Genomic DNA, 22976 nt, shown 5'->3' with positions numbered 1-22976 from the left:
TCTAACACTTAGCAACTGTTCAAGATAACAAGGGAAATTCCTATTCTCGTTGGAGAATGACAGAAACAGAAGTAGTAGTTTACATAAATTACTGTAATCACTATGAGCCATTAGAACCTAAATATCATCCATGGTTGAATCTTAATAGGAAACTTAGAAAGTGTCATTGGTCTATTAGTAAAAATAAGGAAAGGCATTTCTTAAATGCCTTGTAATCATATGACAGGCTAGTCTTTGGTGGGGTGATATTTCTACAGCTCGATTACCCTCCTATTTACTTCTACAATGTTACAGAGCTTTGTGCAGGAAAGGGTCACTAAACATTGGAAGACTAAGAAAAAATGGATGATTCTGCTTATACTTCCAATCTCCTTTCTTAAATGATCCCTGTACCACCCAAAGCCTATTAAAACTGAAAAGCTTTCCATTAAGAGGAAAGCTTATGGCTACCAATCTTTTACAAACTATCAATACTTAATCAGAGAATTCCATGGTGTTTCTCCAGTAGAATATTTTCTTCCCTGTCCATTTTAGAGTGACAGATGCTCTATCTGTTACAGGCGTGGCTAAGGTTACAGAAACTTGACAGAATTTATAAGGTAAGCAAGCCATGTCAACACATGAATGTGAAAGAAATAAAAGTGTCATGTAAAAAATGGAGGGCAAAAAGAAAAACCACTGTGCTCCACCTTGTTTAGAAAGGGTACTCGGTCACATTTATGGGGCTAAAGAGCCTCAATCCCTATTCACCAAATTCCATGTTTAAAAACTGAAACCTCAGCTTCTAATCTAGGAAATTAATTCCAGCAGAAATAAGAAACCTCATGGGTTAGCAAGGCTCCAAAGTAACCTTGGTTACTTTTTATACTCTTGACATTTAAGATACCAGAAGTATAATCTCAAGGGCCCCCTTCCTTACATCTGTCATGTTGAAATAAGAAAGCATTGAGACGATGACCAAAACCTAGAAAGATCTGCGACATTTCTTTCTAAACTATTCAAACACATCGAAGCCAGAAGCCTATTACTTATTGTAATATGGAGAAATGCAAAAGCACTAAAAAGTAAAAAATACAGGACTCCATCTAGTGCCATTACCAAATTAAAAATATGCAAGAAATATTCTCTTCTAGTCATAATGAGTTATTTGGTGAAATACTGAATTTAAAGGAGGACATTACATTTGAAATTATCTTTTTATATAGAGAATTCTGACTCTGGAAGACCTGGGAGCTTTCTTAAAGTTGTGTTCTGACTAGATACAATACCCTTAGTTTAAAGAAAAAAAATTTAATGGAATTTAATCTGCACCTAATCTAATTTCACTGTCATTCAATAATCAACTCTGAAACAATATTAGAGGTAAAGGTTTACTATAAACACTTTAACAGTCTTTGCCTCTGCTCTTTAACTTGGCCTTCCGAATACTTTCAGTCTATTATTGCAAAACTTGGCTTTGGTTACCTTCTGATAAGGATTATACCACTTTTGCAAAGTCATTCTTATAGACTCTCAATCTCTTATCTCTCTCTTATCTTGAAACTTTTACTTGATTAAAAAATTGCTCTCACTCAAAGAGCAGGAGTTGATTGAATGGCAAAAATAATACACACGCATGCATTTATGACATGATGTGGAACATAGGAAATGGATTGTGAAAGTGGGGGAGGAATAAACTTTATTGGCCTGTAGAAGGGATGAGGGAAAAGAAGGGCTGGGGGAAAGAATGAAAACAGGTGGGAAAACTAAAATGGAATGATTTATAGTGCGTAAATATACTTTGTAACCTCCACCATTCAACTTAGAGACAGCTATGTACAGTGAAATACAGGTAGACTAAAGTGAGTTTCACTTTGTAGTTGATGCTACTTGTACCAGTTCTATCATTAGTAAGTCACTGTTTAATTCTGCCAAAGTCAGACAAGGCTCTCTGGTTAGTGCAAACAAGGGTCTCCATCCCGGGCTGCAGTCTGACCCGCCAGTGCTCAGAAGGCATGCTCGTGAAGAACTCGCACACTTTCCAGTTCCCCACCTCCAATGGCGGCCATGGTCTCCAGCCTGCTTAAGCGCTCCAGGCTTCTTCCAAGAACTTCTTCTAGCCGACTGCGTATCACCTGGGCCCCTTCTAGTTCCACCTGCAGAGTTCGGTCTCTCTCAGAGCTGATTAAACATGCCATACATGGAAGGAAAATGGATTAGCCATCAATGTAATGAGTCAACAGATGCTTCCAAAGAGCCATCAGTGTCACTCTGAGCCATGAGACTCCTGGAGTAATTGTTCTCTAGGACACAGTAAATGAACGTGGTCTTTGTTGTGGCCCTTGTGTTCAATGCCGGTAGATTAGCAAGGCCTGCTTTCTGTAAAGTTTGTCCCTTTATCCTAGATTCTGGGCCAATTTGACATAAAATTATAGTTCCTAATATTTATCTCACACCCCTATAGCCCACTAAGAGAAATTTCATTTTTTAACTAAAAGCATTAGTTTCTGAAAAGCCAAAACCCAGGAAAAACTAAATGCAAACTGAATCGATATTGAGCCAAGTAGGGTCGCTACTGAAGATATTTGTTTTCTCATTTTTTACCAAAAATTGACAGTGCTCTGAAAAGGAATCCAGTTCACAAAGATGCAGAGATTCTTTATAAAGTAACACAAGTGATCCTATTTTACCTTTCCTCTGCCTTCATTTTCTTGAAGGAGAAAGAAAAAAAAATTTTTAACTCAAAAATAAATTAGAAAAAACTGAATAGTAAAAGAATACAAATTAGGAAAGAGAGAAAGGGGCTAGGAGGGAAGGCAAAATAAGAAAAAAAAATTAAGGGAATATAAAATGAACCAGAAGGATATAATATACATGACCAAAAATCAAGAGGTACAGGAGAATAGATTCATCATGATGGCTATGAGTAATCCTGGGGTAATATTAGCCATGACAACAATTATATTTTCTTCAGTTATATTCAATGAGTATCAGTGCCCTTTATAGTCTTATAATGAAGCAGGCTTTAATAGGACATGGATTAGAGAGATGAAAGAAACATACAATGAGTGCTTACTATATGCAAGCATTATTTTAGACACCTGACACGTCTCCTCATTTGATCTTTGCAATAGCTACATGAAATGGATGCTATTCCTGACTTAAGATTTAGACACTGAGGCTCAGAGCAATCCCTACAACTAGTGACAAGTTGGGTAGTCCCAGTTATGATTTTCTTTTTCTCCCTCCTTGTATACTGTAAGCATCTGCACTTAATGAGGAATAAAAGGAAAAACAGTGCAGTCACTCTCTTACCTCTCTGGATGGGCATGGAACTTCACCAGACTGCTATAGAGCTGTCTCTCTGCTTGTAAGGCCTCATTGAGCCGACTCCGTTCATCTACCAGTCCTTCTAACATCAGCAGCAACTGAGGGAAAAAGAATAGAAGCAACATGCAAATAGAGACATGAAGCCACAGTTAATCCTGAGAAAGAGACCAAAAGAATGTATTAGCATGAACTATGACTCAAAAAGCTCACTATCTCATTACTGACTTAACCTTTCTATATATAGTATGTTACAGTTTTCAAGTCAATGCCATATTATCTATTTTTATCTTTAAAACTCTATCAGGGGCTTCCCTGGTGGGTGCAGTGGTTAAGAATCCGCCTGCCAATGGAGAGGACATGGGTTCAAGCCCTGATCCAGGAAGATCCCACATGCCGTGGAGCAACTAAGCCTGTGCACCACAACTACTGAGCCTGCACTCTAGAACCCGCGGGCCACAACTACTGAGCCCATGCACCACAACTACTGAAGCCTGCGCACCTAGAGCCCGTGCTCCGCAACAAGAGAAACCACCACAATGAGAAGCCTGCGCACCACAACAAAGAGTAGCCCCCGCTCGCCACAACTAGAGAAAGCCCGCACGCAGCAACGAAAACCCAATGCAGCCAAAAATAAATAAAATAAAATAAATTAATTAAGAAAAAAAAAAACTCTATCAGGCAGAATTCAAATATGGGAGCAAGAAGAAGAAAGAGGAGAGCGAAGCCAGAAGGACAGGAAAGAGGCCAAGAAGAAGGAGTGGGAGAGAAAGCAAGGAAGGGCAAGAGGGAAACATACAATAGGACTTACCAGTGCTCTTCATTCATTCAATAAACATTTATGGGGCACCTTCTATGTGCCAGACTCTGTTCTAAGGATAAGCTTACTATCTAGTGGGGGAAAAAGACATTCATGAGTCACAGACACATGTCATTGTGAGCTACGGTAAGTGCTATAAAGAAGATGAGCTATGATAGTGCATAACCGCAGAGATCTATTTAAGTGAACTGGTAGAGTTAAAAGCTAGCTTGGAATGACATGAGTAGTTAGTGAGAGAGATGATAGTGGAGACAGGGAGGAGTAGAGGCAAACAAGTCATTTTAAGAAGCTTGGCATTAAAGAGAGGTCACATACGGGACAGCAGTTACAAAGGAACTACACGTGTGAGAAAAGAGCATCTGTGGCTGCTACTGACAAAGGCAGGGAACTTTAGAGCACAGAGTTTCTATGAAATTCCATCAACGGACACCTTCATAAGTAATTGAGATTGACGGCTTGTTCGTTGTTTATCTCACGGTAAAAAATAAGGTTTGTAATTCAATAACTTACTTGTTGTCTTCGGTTTCCAGACGTTTCCTGACCCTGTGATTCTACTGAAGCAACTTTTTCCTGAAGAAGTAAGACTTCTTGGGTCAGGCGTTCCATAGCTGGTATGTCTTCAGGATCAACCAGCTGCATTTGCAGGTCCTAAAAGTCAAAAACAAGTATAGTAATAAAAATATTGGGTTGCCCCAAAAGTTTGGGTTTTTCCATAAGATCTTATGGAAAAACCCAAACGAACTTTTTGGCCAACCCAATAAGTAATAAAAACGCTATTCAGCACAGGAACAAAGTAACAAATCTCTTGAAATAGTCTGCTATACTTTAAGTGGGATATTAATAAGCCGTATGACGGTAACAATAGCTTCTTTATGAAATCTTAGCAACTCTGACATAAACCAGAGAGAATACGGCAATATCAAGAGGCTCAAACTAACAGTGCATAAGAAGACTCAATGTATCCAAGTGTTGTCTGAAGGTCCCCTACAGGTATTCTGAGCTGTAATCATTTCCAATAGTCTTTAAAAAGCTTTGAAAGACCTTTATGAGGTCTTCTTTAATCTGTATTGTCCTGGTCAGGGACTCCATATCAGCAGCCTGCACCTGCAGCTCTTCCTCTTGCACAGCCATCATGGACTGGAGGGCAGAGAGTTCCATCTGTGGAGAAAGAAATCCTGAAGTCAGTGGGTAGAGGAAACAATACGTGGCACAATTATATTTTAACACTGAAGCAAATGCTTTTCCATATCTTATCACTATCAGCCAGTAGTGCAAATAGAAACTAGAACATGAATAGTGCACTACTGGATCAGATCAATAAACTGCACTGTGCAGTACAAAAGGGTGTTTCATGGGAAGTTGTAATGTGGTTTTAATGATGTCCTCCATCTTTGTTAGCACTACAAAACATACAAAATTTGTTTAATTAATGAGTTTATTATACTTCTTTAAAAAATGGGTTACCATTAGCAGATGCAAGAATAGATGTTTTTCTTTACCTAAGTATTTCAGCTAAAAGATTAAAAAAAGGCAGAATATCTCCATTTTTGCAAGCCTTAATGAATTAATAGAGGCATCGATCATCAATATCACAAGAGATCACCAAACATTACACACCTCCTGATGGAAGAACACACCACCACCTATGAAGAAGTCCTACCAAAAGTTAACACTGTAGGCCCTAAACGTTCAATGTTGTATCTTTCATCTCTCCTCACCAGAAAATGACAGCCAAATATTCAATTATGATAATTTCCACAGCTGGGAACATTTACTAGGTGCTTATTACTGTGTTCCAGGCCTTATAAAAAATACTTTGTATATATTTAATCCTTTTAACAAACCTAATGACTTGGCTTCTGCCCACTTTTTCAACCTCAATATGAACCATTTTCTACCTCATTCATGATTTTCTAGGCACACTGGACTTTTCCTGTTCTAGGAATACCAGACTTTCTCTTGACTCAGAGCCTTTGCACCTACTATTCTCTCTGCTTGAAATATCTTCCCCAGTTGCCTCCTTCTCATCCTCGAGTCCCAGCTTACAAGGCATCTGCTCAGAGAAGCATTCTCTAGCCACTCTATCTCAAATGGTCCCATACATGTTCCTTTCTATTATTTCCCTCATATCGCTTATGACAATCTGTAATTATATTATTTGTTGTCTGAATCTCCCCAGGAAGAATTAATTACATAGGGTCAGGGACTTTGTTGATTTTGTTCCCTATTCATCCCCACCACTTGCCCTGGCTTAGAGAAGGTACCCATATAGCTGATGAATGAAAGAATGAGTGAATCCTCCCAACAACCCTACAGGATAACTACTCTTCTACTCCTCAATTGACAGATGAGGTGACTGAGGCTGAGAGAAATTAAGGAACTTGTTCAAAATCAGAGCCAGTAAGTGGTAGATCCAGAATGTAAACTCAAGGAAGTAGACTCAGAGCCACCAGGCTATGTCTTATATGCTTCATGGTAATGGCAAGTTATTTGTAAGTAAATATTTTAAGGAAATATTTTGAGATAATTTTTTAAAAGTAGTTGTGATAAGTGAAGATGGATGACACATAGCTAGTTTAAAGTGTAATCAAGCTTCCTAAAGGAAGCAGCACCTTTTTCCTTAAGTAATATAAAATGTAAGTTATAAGCAATAAAAATTTTACTTGTGTATCTTTTTTTTTTTAAATAAATTTACTTATTTATTTTTGGCTGTGTTGGGTCTTCATTGTTGCGCGCAGGCTTCCTCTAGTTGTGGCGAGCGGGGGCTACTCTTCGCTAAGGTGCGCAGACTTCTCATTGTGGTGGTTTCTCTTATTGCGGGGCATGGGCTCTAGGTGCGCGGGCTTCAGTAGTTGTGGCATGAGGGCTCAGTAGTTGGGCTCGCGGGCTCTAGAGCGCAGGCTCAGTAGTTGTGGTGCACGGGCTTAGTTGCTCCGCGGCATGTGGGATCTTCCTGGACCAGGGCTCGAACCTGTGTCCCCTGCATTGGCAGATGGATTCTTAACCACTGCGCCACCAGGGAAGTCCTACTTGTGTATCTTCTAACTCCATCAATGCTTATAGAATCACTGTGTGGGCTAATGATGGTTTATAACTATACAAAGGTATTTGATGATTCTGGGCTACTGTGGCAGATTAGGAGGAAATGCTTCTCCTCATATTTCCTTCCTTGTTGAAGGAGCTCAGTTACTGTAACTCCTGACCTCTCTCCACCCCTTTACTCACTCAACCCTAGGCAGGCCAAAGGGACTTAACAGTAGACAGGGGAAGAATAAACCAAGCAAGCTTGACTTAGTTCCACCTTTCCTCTTCTTGGGAGACAGCTGCCTGTAGGAAGCCACTGCTTCTCCAAAGGCAAGCTCTTCCCCACCATGCAGAATGGTCTGCTGAGGCCCAGCGTTGCCTGTCTGGGCAGATAAGTCTACCTAATTCTGGGGATTGGCCAGCAGGCCCGCTTAGTTCTTACATTAAATTCTCTATGTAAGACTTTATCAGTAATACAGTTGATAAAGTACCAAACTATCTGCCACTATTTTGTTTCATTTCTCATTTTGTTCAGATCTTGGGTATGGAAAAAGGGGTGCTCTTTATTAGGCCCTCATCAGAGACCTCTGCCATTTTATATCGAGGTAGTTGCACCATTGAAGAAACATGAAAACATGAAGAAAAAACATTATTGCAGCATGCTAAAGGTCTGCAGTCAGATAGACATGGGTCTTAAATCTTGGCATAATCTCCTGAACAAGGCAATTTAAACTGAGCTTCAGATTCTTCAATTGTAAAATGGGAATAATATCTACTTTTCAGGGTTATGTGAGAATAGAGAAAATGTATTAAAGTGTGTGGCACATAGCAGGCAATCAATGAATGATAACTATTATTACCACCACTACTATTATCTCAAGGGAGTAGGGGGAATGTTGAAAAATCTGGGAAAATCCATATCGCTTTGGTAAATACCTAATATGAGAGGAAATGTGATAATGAAAATACATAGCATTGAATTGAGAAGTTGTAGTTGATTAAGAACATACAGACGTAAGCAATAGAGCTAAATATAACTCACTCAAAATACCCATCTTTTTCTTTTAAATATTTTTCTTCAAAATATTTATTTATAGTCATTATAATTTTATGATCCTGAAAACAGGACAAAACCAAAAGTAACATTACTCTTAACTGAATATATGTGAGATAAATAGGAACAGCATGTGGCAACTAAATTATCTGACATGATAATGGCTAGGGCAGAAACAAAAAAAAGGAGGGGAACTAGGGGATTTTTTAAACTAGTATTTTTAAAATGCCACACAATTTCATATCCTCAAAACTTGAGTCATATAACTCTGTAAGGAGAAATATGGTAATGAAAAGAGAAATTAGAGGTACAATAAGATAATTTCATCACAAATATGAATGCAGGTTTTATATTATAGATGTAACTATGACAAAGAGGTAGAACAAAACTGAGGAGCTATACAGACTAGCCAGCTAAACTTAATTTAGGAACCCATGACACTGACCGATCTTCTAAAATAGAGGCCATAGTAACATAAAGGCTTTCAGTTTTAGTCTATAACTCTATACTGTGGCCCTAATGCTTCTCCTACATCATAGTACAAACAACTAGCTGTATAGGGAAGAAGAAGTGGAAGGGATTCTGTAAGGCTGAGAGGCCTCTTCTAAGAAAACTGATGAAACCTCTATTGCTAGAAATAGAGCATATGAATGGGAAAAATTATCTGCTCCAGGAAATGACTTCTTAGGAAGTGTTTTGAGTCACAAAAGACTTGAGTTTAAATCTTAGCTTTAGCATTTTATAGCCATATAACTCTTCCCCACCTCCACGTTTTAAAACAGTGTTTCAGCTTCGTCATCTATAAAATAGGGCCAATATGACTTACTTAGCAGAGCTGTAAGTAATAGTGCTAATTTAAGTATCCAGTACAGTGCACTGCATATAGCAAGTACTCAATAAACGTGGGTCCTTCTCAAATTTCTCTTGTTCCATGTTTCTAAAACTAATTTCATGGATCTAATGTAATAATTCTAAGCAGCAATTATATAGCACTTCATTTTTTCACAAGTCCTTTGTAACTATTTTATTCCGGTTAGCAATGGGCAGAGAAAGCTGTGTTTTTTCAGCACTTAAAAAGTTTTAATGATCCCCATTATAAATAACAAGAGCATCTTGGTGAGAAATGTGTATATAAAGGGATTTCTATTTTTCTCCAGAAAGAAAAAAGGCTCAACTTGCATTTGGACCCAGATATTATACTTGGAGAATTTTACTCTTTTAAATATGAAGTATTTTGAAAAAAACAGGAATTAAGAAATTAGGCTTAACAAGAAAACTCACCCGACTTTCTCTTTCTTTTTTAGCCATGAGCTCAAGTTCCTCTTTGGCATTACTCAGTTCTTTTTCCAGCCCTACAACTGTATCCAAGTCTCCTAAAAATGAATACATAATGCTAGTTATAATCAGTATCAACATAATGTGATCTTTGCTGCCTTGTTTCTAAGGAATTTAAGATACAACCCAACAACAACAAATCACATATGCACAGGTTGTTCTTTGCAGCGTTATTTGTAATAGCAAAATACTGCAATCAACCTACAAGCCTACAAAAGAATGAATAAAGCATAGTATATCCACACAGTGAAGTACTATATCTAGCCATAAAAAAGAATGAGGAATATCTTTATGAACTGATACGGAGTGATATCCAAGATATTAAGTACAACAAGCTGGGCACAGAAGAATACATCTAGTGAAGTATGTTTTATATTAGGAAAAGGGGAAATAAGAACATACACATACACATCACATATACACATGGGATTAATCTGCGTATTTTTGCAAAAAGGAACACAGGAAGGATACCTCAGAAATGAAACTGGTTGTCTTCAGGGGATGAGTAAAAATAGGAGAGAAAGGACAGGGAAGTAGATGGGACTTCTGAGTACACTTTTCTATATTTTTGAGCTTTTAACCACGTTAATGTTTTATTATTAACGTGTAAAGTTAGTTCCACAATGAGGAAGCAAAAGCCAAACATTGAATACTAACATAAATAAATGAAACTAAATAGCAAATTGATAAGATAACCACCCAGAAGATAAAAAAAAAATTAATCCAAATAATTTTTGAACTCAGTATTCTAACTCTACACCTTTGGTGGGAAATATTCTAAGGATAAAAAGAATTATAAAGAAAATTTAAACATTATTTAATAGATTTACTGTTGATAGTGGTATTCATGTAGCCATTCTGAAACTATTTTTGTGTACTGTGCAAATGTATAAATATAGTGATGTTACAGGTAACCAGGTTTCTCAATGTTGGGAGACGGCAGATACAAATACGAAATAACGGAAAGAACTTGTATTGTTTAACTGGAATTAGAGGAATCAGTATCAAATGGAGATATATATATGTGTGTGTGTGTGTATACACACACACACACACACACACACACACACACACACATATACATATAAACATTCTTAGCTCTGTTCACTTAAAAGGGCCTAGAAGCAAATGACATACCTGTAGCTATGAACATATCTTATGTCCAGATATTAGTATATAAATGCCATTACCCACTAAAAGGAACCAGAGAGCTCCTTGAAGTAATGGATAATTTCAGGGCGGAGGTAGGCAAAGTAAAAGAAAATCACAGAACATCTTATTGTGCCAGAAAGTATGGAAGTGCTCAAAAACAGATGGGGAAATACTGAAAGGACAGAGGAACAGCTTGAAGGGGCTCCAGTTGGCCAAATCCAGGATAATTTGGTTATCAAATGGAATAATGACAGAAATGGATAATAAAATGATTTTTTTAAAAAAAAGAACCCATTACTCCATACTGATATAAACAAATGGAGTAGGAAGAATAGGGAAAGGGCATCTCTTCTTTATAAAAGAATACACACTACTAAACAAAGAAGGAATTTCAGAAATAGAAAATCTCTTTTTTAAACTACCAAATAGTGAGTTCAAACAAGCTCAAAGGATGCTAAAACCACTGGGTGAATGACTGTGGGAAAGCAGAACTATCAACATCTCAAGGCATTGGCTGGCAGATCACTTATTAATTACAAAGGGGAAAATGAGCCTTTAGAGTGGAGACATCTGGCAGATACAACCTTAACCAAACAACTAAACTTAATATCACCGAGCATAACACAAACTGATACCATGTGCTCCTGATGTGATGCACTGAGAAAGACATCATCCACGTAGTATTCTGGCCAAAGATGTTTAACTTGAATCTAACCATGAGGAAACAATCAGAGCCAAATTGAGGGCCATTAGCTGGCCCAGAGTTTTAAAAAATGCCAATGTCAGAGAACAGACTTGTGGTTGTCAAGGGGGGCGGGGGGGAGGGTTGGATTGGGAGGTTAGGGTTAGCAGATGCAAACTATTATATATAGAAGGGATAAACAACAAGGTCCCACTGTACAGCACAGGGAACTATATTTAATATCCTGTAATAATCCCAAATGTAAAAGAATATATATATATAAAAGACTGAATCAATTTGTTGTACATCAGAAATTAACACATTGTAAATCAACTATACTTCAATTGAAAAAAAAAAGCCAATGTCAAAAAAAGACAAAAAAGGCTAGAAAACTGTTCTAGATTAAAAGAGACTAAAGAACCAAGACAAGTAGGTGCAATGCATGATCCCTGAGGGAGGAGAACAACCAGCTATCAAGAATATTCTTGGGACAATGGGAACTCTGAATATAGACTGTACATTAGATACTAGGACTACATTAAAGCTAAATTTCCTGAGCATGATAATTATATTGTAGTTATGGAAGAGAATGCCCTTGTTCTTAGGAAGTACATAATGAAGCATTTAGGGATAAAGCGTCAATGATGTCTGTGAGTAATTTTTAAATGGTTCAGAAAAAAACATTATAGCTGTGTGTGTGTGCATGCAAGAAATAATGCAAAAGTAGCAAAATGTTAACCATTGGTGAATCTTAATAAAACTGTGTATGGGTATTCATTGTACTATTTTTGCCACTTTTCTATAGGCTTGAAATTTGCAAAATAAAAAATTGGGGAAAGATGCTTTTAAAAAAAGGTAAATACGGAGTAAATTAAACAAATCCAGCATCCTTTACTCTTTAACTAGCATAAAGTTTCCCACTAAAAAATGACTACTTGCACAACTCATCTATGAATTCCATAATACCCTATACTATAACACAAAGTTTATACATTCTTAAAATCATTAAAAAAATCGTAAGTTAATTCTCCAAGTCCACAACATTTCTTATCATAGCACTATAATCACCAAGCCACTAACCATGGTGAGCCCCTATTTTTGGAACTCACTGGATAATAGTTTCTTTGATGCTTCCCTAGATCCCAACCTTTTGGTCTGTGAAAGTCAGAGACTCTAATCTAAGGCACCCATTTGAGTTTTGCTCAGTTGTTTTTAGGGAGTTCAAGGCCTACAACCATCCCTTGGATGGAGGGGAGCTTGGCACTGCCTACCCCTCCCAACACTGTAATGTGGGTTACGTCAATTTACAGTGAGCAGCCTCAGCCTGCTTAAGATACCCAGGAGACAGCGTCAGCCCCGTGGTCCTGCTGTGCAGGTCTGGAAACACTGCCTCCCGCATTCCTGAATCCCTGCAAAGCTAACTGAAAAAGAGAATTAGGATGCAGTTTCTCTGAGCCAAATCGTGTAGCCAGAGCAATACTTTTAATGCAAAATAAGGCAAGGGCAGTTCTCCCTAGAAGACACATGTCTTCAGACTTTCGGTGGAATCCAAACTTATTTTTTCCATTATGGTAGGAAGAGAAAGAGAGTCTTGGCCAAACCTATTAACAGAGAGCTACAGGAAGGAAAAACAGAGGTTCCTGAATGAAATGAAATTTGATACTTACCTAACACAGACCTGGGTATGCTAGTATCCCCTTTGTCAGTCAGTGAAGTGCTATCATCTCTGGAGGGTATAGGCACTGAACCCTAAAAATTGGAAGAGTCGGGGGATTTAGGAAGATACAGAAACCATGATCACAATGAAAAGGACTTGGAACATTCTCACACAACTTGATATTAAAATTATCATACTTATGCCTCAGATATAAAAAGAAAATGCAGTTGGCATAAACATCTATACAAGTCTATGGTTCTTACTTGATCAGTTTGCTCTCCAAGATGGGGACTGACGGAGGTAACTTCAGCTGGTTGGTTAGAGATGAGTGCCTGGGACATCATGAAATCTTTCCCTCCTAAATACTGGCGCAGGGCCTGTAATTCTGAATTTCTTTCCATTAGGGCCTGTACCATCTTTTCTGCAGCAGCCTAGTAAGGAAATCACACATAACATTAGAGAGATATTCTAATAAAAAAAAAAATTTGTGTTCTGATGTCATTGTTAAAAGCCAACCATTTAAGAAAAGCCAGTGAGGCCCTAAGAAATAGTTTCCTTGCTTTTATTTTATAGGAAAAACCATAGTCAATGAGTGGAAAGAAAGTCTCTCATAGGCACAATATTGGAAAAGTGGAATATAACACATCTATTACAGATAAAATAATCTAAACTTGTTCCGCTAGAACTATCAGGCTAAGGTATTAATATTCTGGTTTGAATTGGGTAACATATGTCTTTCTTTACTCATGTGCCTTTGGCCTGAGTGGTCTTTGCCCAAACATTTGTTTGGTACACTCCCTTAAGGCCTTTGCCAAATGTCAACTTTATCAGATTGGCCTAGTCTGCGTTTCCTATCTAAAACAGCAATCTCATCTCTACTCCCAATTCCCCCGTCATGCTAAATTTTTTTTACAATGCACTTACCAGTAATCAATATATCTATTTATTGTCTCTCTCTCTTTCTCTCTCTCTCCCCGCCTCCCCGCCCTGCTCCAACTGGATGTAAGTTTTCTAAGGGCAAGTACTATGTTTTGTTCAGTGCTGAATCCCAAGCACCCAGAACAATGTCTGGCACATAGTAGGCACTCAATTCATAGGTACTCAAGACCTATTTATTGAATGAATCAATTACACAGAAACATTTTTATCAGACCACATGATCAGGAGAATCTGAACCTCAAAATCACCAAACCAGTTTATTTCATTTCAAATTCCACAGTTTTCTAAGACACCTGATGGTACAATAAGGAAAAAATTTAGAATGTTTTTTTGTGACCATTACCACATAGAAAGTCTGCATTTAATCGGAAAATCTAGAAATAATAAACTAAGACTAAAAGAGGGTATAAGATGATAAATATATTAGCTATATTATAGCATCGACTGTCTCTGGGAGAATTACTACTATTTTAAATAAGAAGCTGAGCTCTTGTCATCACTTCTAAGGGAAATAAAAGAATAACCTTCCAGTTTTAGTATGTAAAATTCAGACTCTTTAGGGACTTGGACATAACCATCTTAGAGGTAACAGTACATTATTAATTTGCCTTAATAAAAATCTCTGTGAAATTATGGGAAGAAACAGAGTGAATAATACACAAGATATCTTGTGCCGTATATATGGTCTATCTGGCTTGGTACTCTTTTTCTAGCAGCGCTGTTTTTAGCACTTCTCCTCCAAGTGTGGTTCAGGGACCAGCAGCGTCACCATCGTCTGGAAGCTTGTAAGAAATGCAAATTCTTGAGGCTATGTTTTTAAGGGATTTTTCTGCATATAAAATTCGAGAAGCAGATCTAGAAGCATACAGTCATCACACTTTTTCTTGAGTTGAAAATCTTTTGTAATTTCAGGCATCTCCTAGATTCCATTATTTTACTACCAGCGGTATATTAAGTGTTATAAGGCTAATTCTTTCAAATTACAAAAAGGTGAAAAAGAAAACTCAGAGACTTGTTAGCCTCTTGCCAAAGACTTAAATAATTCACAATGATTTTGTTAGGTCTACTCTAGAAGCAATTTCTGCAGCACATGGCAGCATGTTTCTAACAAAATGTGTATTTACTTCAGTGGGCCTAAGAATTGGATGAGTGGAATATAACCATCCCATAATATAAGGAAGCATTAGAGAATATTATTGTCAAATAACATAGGCAAATGATAAGAATCTAGTTCCCTCTGAGAACTGACTAGGGAGAATTCTGAGTGACTGGTCCCTGAAATGCAGCACAAGTCAACTATACTAGACTTTCTCTAGCCTTTAGGAGAAAGATACGTGAAAATGAGGGTAAGTTAAGAATTTACTTTTGAAATATTTGTGTACCATTATTTTGAAATTACTATATGCCATAGTACTATGAGACTGTTTATTCTCATCATGGCCTTTGAAAAAACACAATCTTTTTTTTCTCTCTTAAAATAACTCAGATTTTACATGAATTAAGAGAAAATATGTAAAGTATAAGTTTTCCCATACCCTGGCTAGAAACAAAATATCACTCAAGTCTTGATAATTTAGAATCAAAATCAAAACACTCCAGAACCCTATATTCCTTTCTGTCAAAAGCATCAGAACATTAAGGAAAAGAAAATGTACATAATGAATTTAATGAGTGGGGACATGTATTATTTAGGCACCCTCCAAATGCAAAGTGTTCTAGAAATATTTCATATTCTGATGACTGATGTAAAACTGCAGTCTAGTTAATAGGCTGAAGGAAAAGAACTAACAGAATGGACTGTAAAATGACATAAATTTTACACGTTATAAAGTTCTAATGCTTCCTATAGTGCGGACTATAAACGCACTAAGTGATACTCTTCTGCACTGGGCATTAGTCCTTACTTGGCTCTCCTGCTCCCTGCTGCTCATGGACTGAAGCAGGCCCTGAATCTCCATTTCATATTCCACCGCTTGTTTGTTTCGATCACTTAGAAGGTCCTGCAGCATCCTTTCCTTTCGCTGTAGACGCTGGCACAGCTCCTCAGCTATCTCACTCTGTCCTGGTCCAAGTTTGCAGAGCAATGTTGCACTAAGATCCTAATACAGGAGAGACAGTGTAAGTTTTGGAGGAAAGAATTCCATCTACTGTATATCAAAGGGCTTAAAAGAATCTATCATAGAAGAGAGAGCAAGTATGATGTTTTATTCATTTTTGTTCCCGCAGATCCAGCATAGGCCTGGCACATAAAAGACTGTCAATACATGCTCAGTGAATGAACACTAACAATACAGAAAAAAATACTTAGGATGGCAACGTACATATTGTTTTCTAAAATAAGTCCTTTCCCTATAATGCTCAGGGCACATAATAATGTTAGGTGAGGATAAATGGGCACTCGGTTCATTTATCTCATTTATCTACTCCCGTTTGACTTTATAGGGGGAACACGAAATGATAAGCTGAAAGAAATAACAAGCACTGTATTTATTAGCACGGTGATGCAGCTCCTAGTTCTACGCTGGATGTAATACATGGGGGTTAAAACTGTGGAGCCAGATCGCCTGGGGTGCACACTGGCTCTGCCGCTTATTAGTTACGTCACTTTGGACAAGGTGCTTCACTTCAGAAGTCTGTTTCCTTGTCTGTAAAAGAGGAATAATAGTATGTACCTCATAGATTTGTGAGGATTCAAGGGATTGACATCCATTAAGCTCTTAAAAACATGCCTGACGCAGCATGAGCACCATAACAAAGGTTAGCTATTGTACTGTAGGTACATTTTTTAGATCTCATTAATTCTCACATAACTTCTTTGAGAAAGATAATTGTCCCCTTGAGTTTATAGGTATAGGAAAAAAAAAGTCCCAGTGAAAGCCGGTGACCTGCCCAGAGACAGGATGGAATTAAAGACTTGGGTCACCGGACTCTCAGACCTCAAGAGTCCTAATGCAAGACTGAGATTACGTCATCACTAAACCAACTGCCCTTAAGTTAACTAAATTCTTGCCTCCACTTCTTTGTTCCTGTCATGCAGAGATGTCTGTAGCTGCTGAATGATACTTTCTTGCTCCTTCTGCCAATGGCTAAATTTCGTTTCCATTTCTTCTCTCAGCCATTGGAGGTTTTGACAGCTGGCAGACAACTGTTCCACTTCCAGGCCTTTGGCCCTCAGGAGACTCTCCATACACTACAGTCACAAAGAAAGCAGCCGTTATGTCAAAGGGCCACCCTACACTCCTCAGCATAAACAGGAAACTTGATCCACCTTTACATTATCTCCTAAGTTATCTATCAATTTCTTTTGCAAAAGGAAAAAACGTAGTATCTAATCTAACAATGCCATACTAGTCTATTTTTTGTTTTTAGAAACTCTCATCTAGTTTGTAGAGAGATAAATATAATGTAGGTGTTAAATGAAGTACTTTGGAGGAAGTGAAGAACTTCAAGAAGTGTCAGATGGTTAGATATTTAAGCTCTAAAATAAATATACAAAAATAGCCCAGAGTAAATAAATATTAATAAGAGAAACAAGTGTTCTGATTGTGGCTGTACATGGACATGTACATAATATTAATGAGAAAAATACAATATAATAGCTGCATCTGAGCAATGTTTATATAAAAGTATATAAATATTAGCAAGGATTAGAAATAAATTAGAACTATGTATAAAAATCCATATTCACTGCCCTCTCCTACAAAGTTCACAGTAGAAGTGCTAAAACTTCTCACTCCCTTATGTATAATGACAGAACTAATGACTGCTATTTTTGTTTGCTTTTGTATTTTTTTTTTTTTTTAATAAAGCAAATATCCTGGTTTTCAGAAAATGATGGAAGGGGTGATGTTTCAGGTTTAGAATCCAAGTGGGAGAGGGATACGTTTCAGGCTTAGAATCCAAGTGGGAGAGGGATACCAAGTCATGACAGATTTTGCTCTTACCTGCATGGTAGCTTCATTGGAGGAGAGGATACCACGCAGTCTCTCTAAGTCATGATCTCGCTCTCTCACGGCAAGACAAAGTTGACGCAGTTCTTTTTCTTTTTCTTCTAGACTGGAGAACTTTTCGTCTATAGCCCGCTGCAAGCAAAGTCAGCATCCCAAAGCTCCACAAGAGTCACTATTCTGATCACTCTTATTCAATAAGATTCCAAATATAAAGGAATGGACAACCAACTCCCAAAAGCAGCAAATTAAGTAAATACATTTCTAAAGTCCCCCTGTGGATGAAATAATCCACAACATCATGAACAAAATTATGGTACATACCTCTAGAGCAACATCTCTATCTTGTATTCTCTGCCGAAGTTTCTCAAGCAACATTTCATTTGCTTCAAGGGTTTTGTCCGAGTTATTTCGATACTGCAGGAGCTCCCGAAATTCCTAATGAGACCAAAAAATATTTTCCTTTATTCATTTATTCAGTATTAACTGAATTTCCACACTTTGTCAAGGAATTTGTTAGTGATTCGGGATAAAAAACAAAATGTGATCACTCTCAAGGGGAACACAGTTTAGCAGAGATGACAGACATACAAAATGTCAACTATTCTGCATCACATATACGCAGGTGTATACATATACGCATGTAGCAAGCTACTAGGGGAACACGGGCTGCATTGCCTAACTCTGCCTGAAGGTGTCACTAAAGTTCTCACAAAAGAGGTTACATTTGCTCTGAGTCTTAAAGGACTCGGAGTTTCCCAAGAGGCTGTGGGGTAGCTCTATCAGAGAAAAAAACTGGCACAACATATGTATACCATGAAAAAATCATATGCTCAGCGAAATACAAGGGATCCAGTGTGACTAAAGCTTAGAGTAGGTGGTAGAACTGATCAGTCTCTTCTTTAGTGCTCCATTTTTTCCTATAACTTTCATTTTATCATCTATGTAACTCTGGAAATTTCTATACAGAGGTGTTCAGTGGGAGCAGTGGACATATCTTCTCTTCATCTTCCTCATACCTAGCCTAGTATCTCACTCACAGAGGTGCTTAATAACTATTTGCTGAATATTTATTGCTTAAGTGTTTCGGGTCTATATTTCTTGTTTCCTACACTTGCTGGTTAGCCTCTTGGTTCACGGATTGTACTTTCTATTTCTTCTGAATCCTCCTGATTCCCACCTCTTAATGTTCTACGTGTAGCAGGTACTCAACACAGGTGGACTAATGTTTTGAGATGATATGAACATAAATTCCCGGGCTCTAGGAACCCAGTTTTACTTGAAATCCTTCTGTGGACTCACCTGAAGCAGCTGCTCTTTGTGACTCAGACTGTGGTTGAGGTGCTGAAGGTGTTGCTCTTGGGTGTGAATCTCATTGCATTTTTCAGCCTCCAGGGTATGAAGCTGTTGGCCCTTACTCTGCAATTCTCCTTGCAGCTGCTGCAAGGCTTTTCGCAATTCCTGAATTAAATAGATTCCCTTTTCAAACAATCTAAACTTTTCACATGGTCATTAGATATGGAGGCCTTAAAACTTTCAAAGCACAGAGAACAAAAAATAAAGTAGCAAAAAGTGCCATTCTTAAAATTACTATAGAGATACTACTACACGTTGAGTCAAATATGATGTGGGAAATCATGGGAACCGTGGACTGGGGTAGGATGTAAATTTGATATTATAGTTCAATACTTATTTTTGGCTTAAAAATGATACATCTACATAAGTACTAAGTGGGACTCTGTTCTACCATAAACCTGGATCCTTTACTTTACAGTAAGCTCAAGGATACAACATTCCTACCTATCCTTTTAAATCTTAAAAAAAAAAAAAAAAAAAAGATGGCATTTGCTCTAAGCTAACAAGATAAAGAAACCATTTAAGAATTATGTGTTTTATTTAAAAAAACATACATGACTAATTGTGCACGCCATTCCTCTGACTTGGTTGTTCTTCCCACTTTTCTGTCTTGATGACTCTTACCCACCCTTCAAGAATAATCTCAGATATCTCCTCCTTTGTGAAGTTTTCCCTGATTCCCTTCCCCCACCCCTTGTATATATTCCTACAGGACCCCTATATGCCTCTTCTACAGTATTTACCACATTGAAATACTGTTTACGTGACTGTCTTTCATACTATATTACAAGTAACTTAAGAGGAAAGAGCCTGTGATATTCACCCTTGTATTTCCAGAACACAGCCCAATACCTGGCACATGGTATAAGGGCAACAAATGTTGAGCTGAATTACTTAGATTAAGTAAGTGACTCAAGGGTTCAACACAAGCTATCCTTATAAAAAGTTATTACCAGGGCAAAGTCTGCATTTACACAGTGCCACAAAATGATTAATGATTTACTTGGTTATGTTTCCAAGAAGCTTCTTTCTGCTGTTCTCTCTCCTGTGTTGCAGCCTCTACAAATTGCACACGTCGTCTGGCATCAGCCAGCTGCCGTTCTTTTTGTCGTACCACCCTCTGGAGCTTCTGTATTTCAAGTTGGCTGCAGAATAAAGCGCTCTGAAGATCAAGCAGAGCCACCTGTTGCTGAGCTGGGGAAGTACCCTCTGAGTTCTGAAAAGAGAGTGAAAATCATCATCACAAGGAGGGCAAGCACTGAGTAGCTGAGAAGAACAACAAGATCAAGACTGTGGTTGAGAGTGGCACATCCTCAAGTGATGCCTCCTGTCCCAGGTGACCCTCACATACACGAAGCTGTCCAAGCTGACTTTGGTGCAGCATTTCTCGAAGCTTTACCATTGTGTCGTTTTGACCTTCGATCACCTGGTACAACTCCTCGGTCTGAAAACAAAGACAGGGAGTACCAAAAATGTTAGCAAGCTAAATATAAATTCCGTTATCTCGCCTGTACAGATTTTAGTAACAGGACTATTCCAAAATTCCAATTTAGATGACACTACAGTTTCTCTAGGCTAAGATGTTAGTCTGACAATATCCAATTCAACAAATTATAGAATACTTGTCTACTTTGATGGGAAAAATTGTTTCCTCATGGGTCCTTGACTGCCAAACATTTTACCTCATTTTCCCTGCTTTTCAGAGTTTCCTTGAGGTTTTGAATTGTACCATCTTGCTTCTGAGACGACTCCTGAGCGGACTTCAGTTCACAGCTCATTTCATTCAGTTTTTCTTGAAGAATCTGAATTCAGCAAAGAAAAACAGTTTGGTAGGTCAATGATTTCTTTTAACCTCAAATGCAACCATGAAGTCCTTCCTCAAATCTAGGTTTAAAGGATTTCTTAGGGAATATTACCTTATTAATTTTTCCCTACATAGCATAACCATTAAAGTCCTAAGTGAATCAGCAAGAGAAAGTAGCAGGAAATGTGAAATACTTCTTTTAATACTCAATTGCTTCAATTCTCATGCACTGTGCTTTCTCTATGATGGCAGCCATACTGGGGGTACTTGTCCACATGAGTCACTGTGGATCTTTTACACAAAGACCAAGAAGCTTCTGCTATCTACTACAGGACAGGACACAACAAGGGTACACAAAGCCAGGAGCACAGCATCCCAAATTGTGGGAAATTTCTTCTAAGCAGATGTTAAAATCCATGGGCTATAAAGGGGTAAGAAGTTAAACCAAAATCAAAAGCATGAACCTCCTGTCTCAGTGCCTTATACAGTTGAAAATTGCACTCAAGTTTTAATTTCAGACCTAAAAGGCACCAGAAATTCTGATCTGTGCAGAACAGGCTAAAATCTTGATGAGAGATACAGGAAAGAACTACACTTCTAAGAATATATTCCACAGAGCACCAGGCATACACAGTACCCATCTCCCAGGTCCTACTCAGAGAGGTTAACGCAGACCCAGCTAGAGCCAGTCACCTTCTCAAGAAACCCTGTGATCTCCAGTACCTTGTTGGTGGCCTCTGTTTGCTGGATTTTTTCCTGGAGTTCTGTCAAATGGGAATCAGATACAGCCTGCTGAGTTGTACCGGTCTCACCTGAATTCAGCTTTGGTTGTCTGAGTAACTCTTCGGTCGTGGGCTAGGAAGAAGCAGCGAGACGATTAAGTTAAGTGTAGCCAACAATAAAGTTTAATTTTATCTTTAAATGTCTTTGGCATCTTTTGCCAGACTTAGAAAACCAGCGTTACTGAATGGATTATCAGTAATTCCTGAAGCCAGTCCTGTTCCGTATTCTGAGTACTGATTCACTTCCTCTCTAGCTCCCCTCCCCACCTTTCCCTATGAACCTACACAAACACTATTCAGTTAAAGCAAGTAATTCAGAGATTAAAAAGAAGAGAGGATTTTTTTAAATGTTTATGATGACCAAATATTTGCTTTATCCTATTTTCAATCAGGGAATTCAAAAGGTCAAACTCACACAATCCCTAAGGGAGAAAAAGTTATAGTTCAACTATCTTTCTTACAACATGCCTATTCACATTATTGGAAAAATGGGTAGATTTCAAATATGGTCCATACATTAGGTAATAGTATTTAATCAATACTAAATTTCCTAACTTTGGTAATTTTACTGTAGTTATGTAAGAGATGTCCTTGTCTTTAGGAAATACATGCTTATTGAGAGTAAAGATGCATAATATCTGCAACTAATTCTCAAATAATTCAGGAATAAAAAAAAATGTGTCTATAAACAGTGAGAGTGATAAAGCAAATGTAGCAACATATAGCAACTGGTGAATCTGTGAGTTCTTTGTACTTCTCTTACGACTTCTCTAACTTTGAAATTATTTCAAAATAAAAAGTAACAAAAATTAAAATAAATTTTAAAATCCATAGGGTCTGGGAAGGAGGTATGTTTTATAGGAATATCGATTCATCAAAAAGATTCAGGAGAAAAAAAAATCTATTTATATTTGGGATGATCAGACTAAGATAAACTGACTGAACTGTACCTAATATTCATTATGAGCTAAGATACAAAAATAAAACTTTAGCAATTCACTGTGGCATTAAATTCCATCTCTTCTCTCCCTGCCTATCCCCCCTCCCTTTCTCCTGCACTCCAATTAGGGAAAATACAAATCCATTAGGAAGAGAAAAAAGACAGCTATTCATTTTTT

The 22976-nt window shown here is 37.8% G+C and overlaps 1 protein-coding gene across 16 annotated transcripts in view; it reads right to left on the bottom strand.

Moving 5' to 3' along the window:
- LOC132369349 (myomegalin) overlaps positions 1 to 22976 on the bottom strand; it is a 213688-nt gene that overhangs the window by 60567 nt on the left and 130145 nt on the right. For 15 of the 16 annotated variants that reach the window (XR_009504349.1, XM_059929196.1, XM_059929163.1 and 12 more), the window contains 16 exons: positions 21800 to 21931; positions 20955 to 21074; positions 20624 to 20716; positions 20276 to 20488; positions 19219 to 19377; positions 18241 to 18354; positions 17914 to 18051; positions 16980 to 17159; positions 15874 to 16068; positions 13294 to 13461; positions 13041 to 13122; positions 9486 to 9577; positions 5168 to 5284; positions 4637 to 4774; positions 3295 to 3407; positions 2033 to 2160 (listed from right to left, as the gene is read on the bottom strand). Coding sequence is in view for 15 of the 16 variants with exons in the window: in XM_059929196.1 (XP_059785179.1) it covers positions 2033 to 2160; positions 3295 to 3407; positions 4637 to 4774; positions 5168 to 5284; positions 9486 to 9577; positions 13041 to 13122; positions 13294 to 13461; positions 15874 to 16068; positions 16980 to 17159; positions 17914 to 18051; positions 18241 to 18354; positions 19219 to 19377; positions 20276 to 20488; positions 20624 to 20716; positions 20955 to 21074; positions 21800 to 21931 (2182 nt within the window). In the remaining variant the exon portion in view is untranslated. The remainder of the gene's footprint in view (positions 1 to 2032; positions 2161 to 3294; positions 3408 to 4636; positions 4775 to 5167; positions 5285 to 9485; positions 9578 to 13040; positions 13123 to 13293; positions 13462 to 15873; positions 16069 to 16979; positions 17160 to 17913; positions 18052 to 18240; positions 18355 to 19218; positions 19378 to 20275; positions 20489 to 20623; positions 20717 to 20954; positions 21075 to 21799; positions 21932 to 22976) is intronic. The other variant, XM_059929148.1, reaches the window with a different exon arrangement.

This window comes from Balaenoptera ricei, chromosome 1 (genome assembly GCF_028023285.1).
Source record: "Balaenoptera ricei isolate mBalRic1 chromosome 1, mBalRic1.hap2, whole genome shotgun sequence".
Taxonomy (NCBI): domain Eukaryota; kingdom Metazoa; phylum Chordata; class Mammalia; order Artiodactyla; family Balaenopteridae; genus Balaenoptera; species Balaenoptera ricei.
The sequence above is the reverse complement of the archived record's forward strand: the minus strand, read 5'-3'. Positions and strand labels throughout refer to the sequence as shown.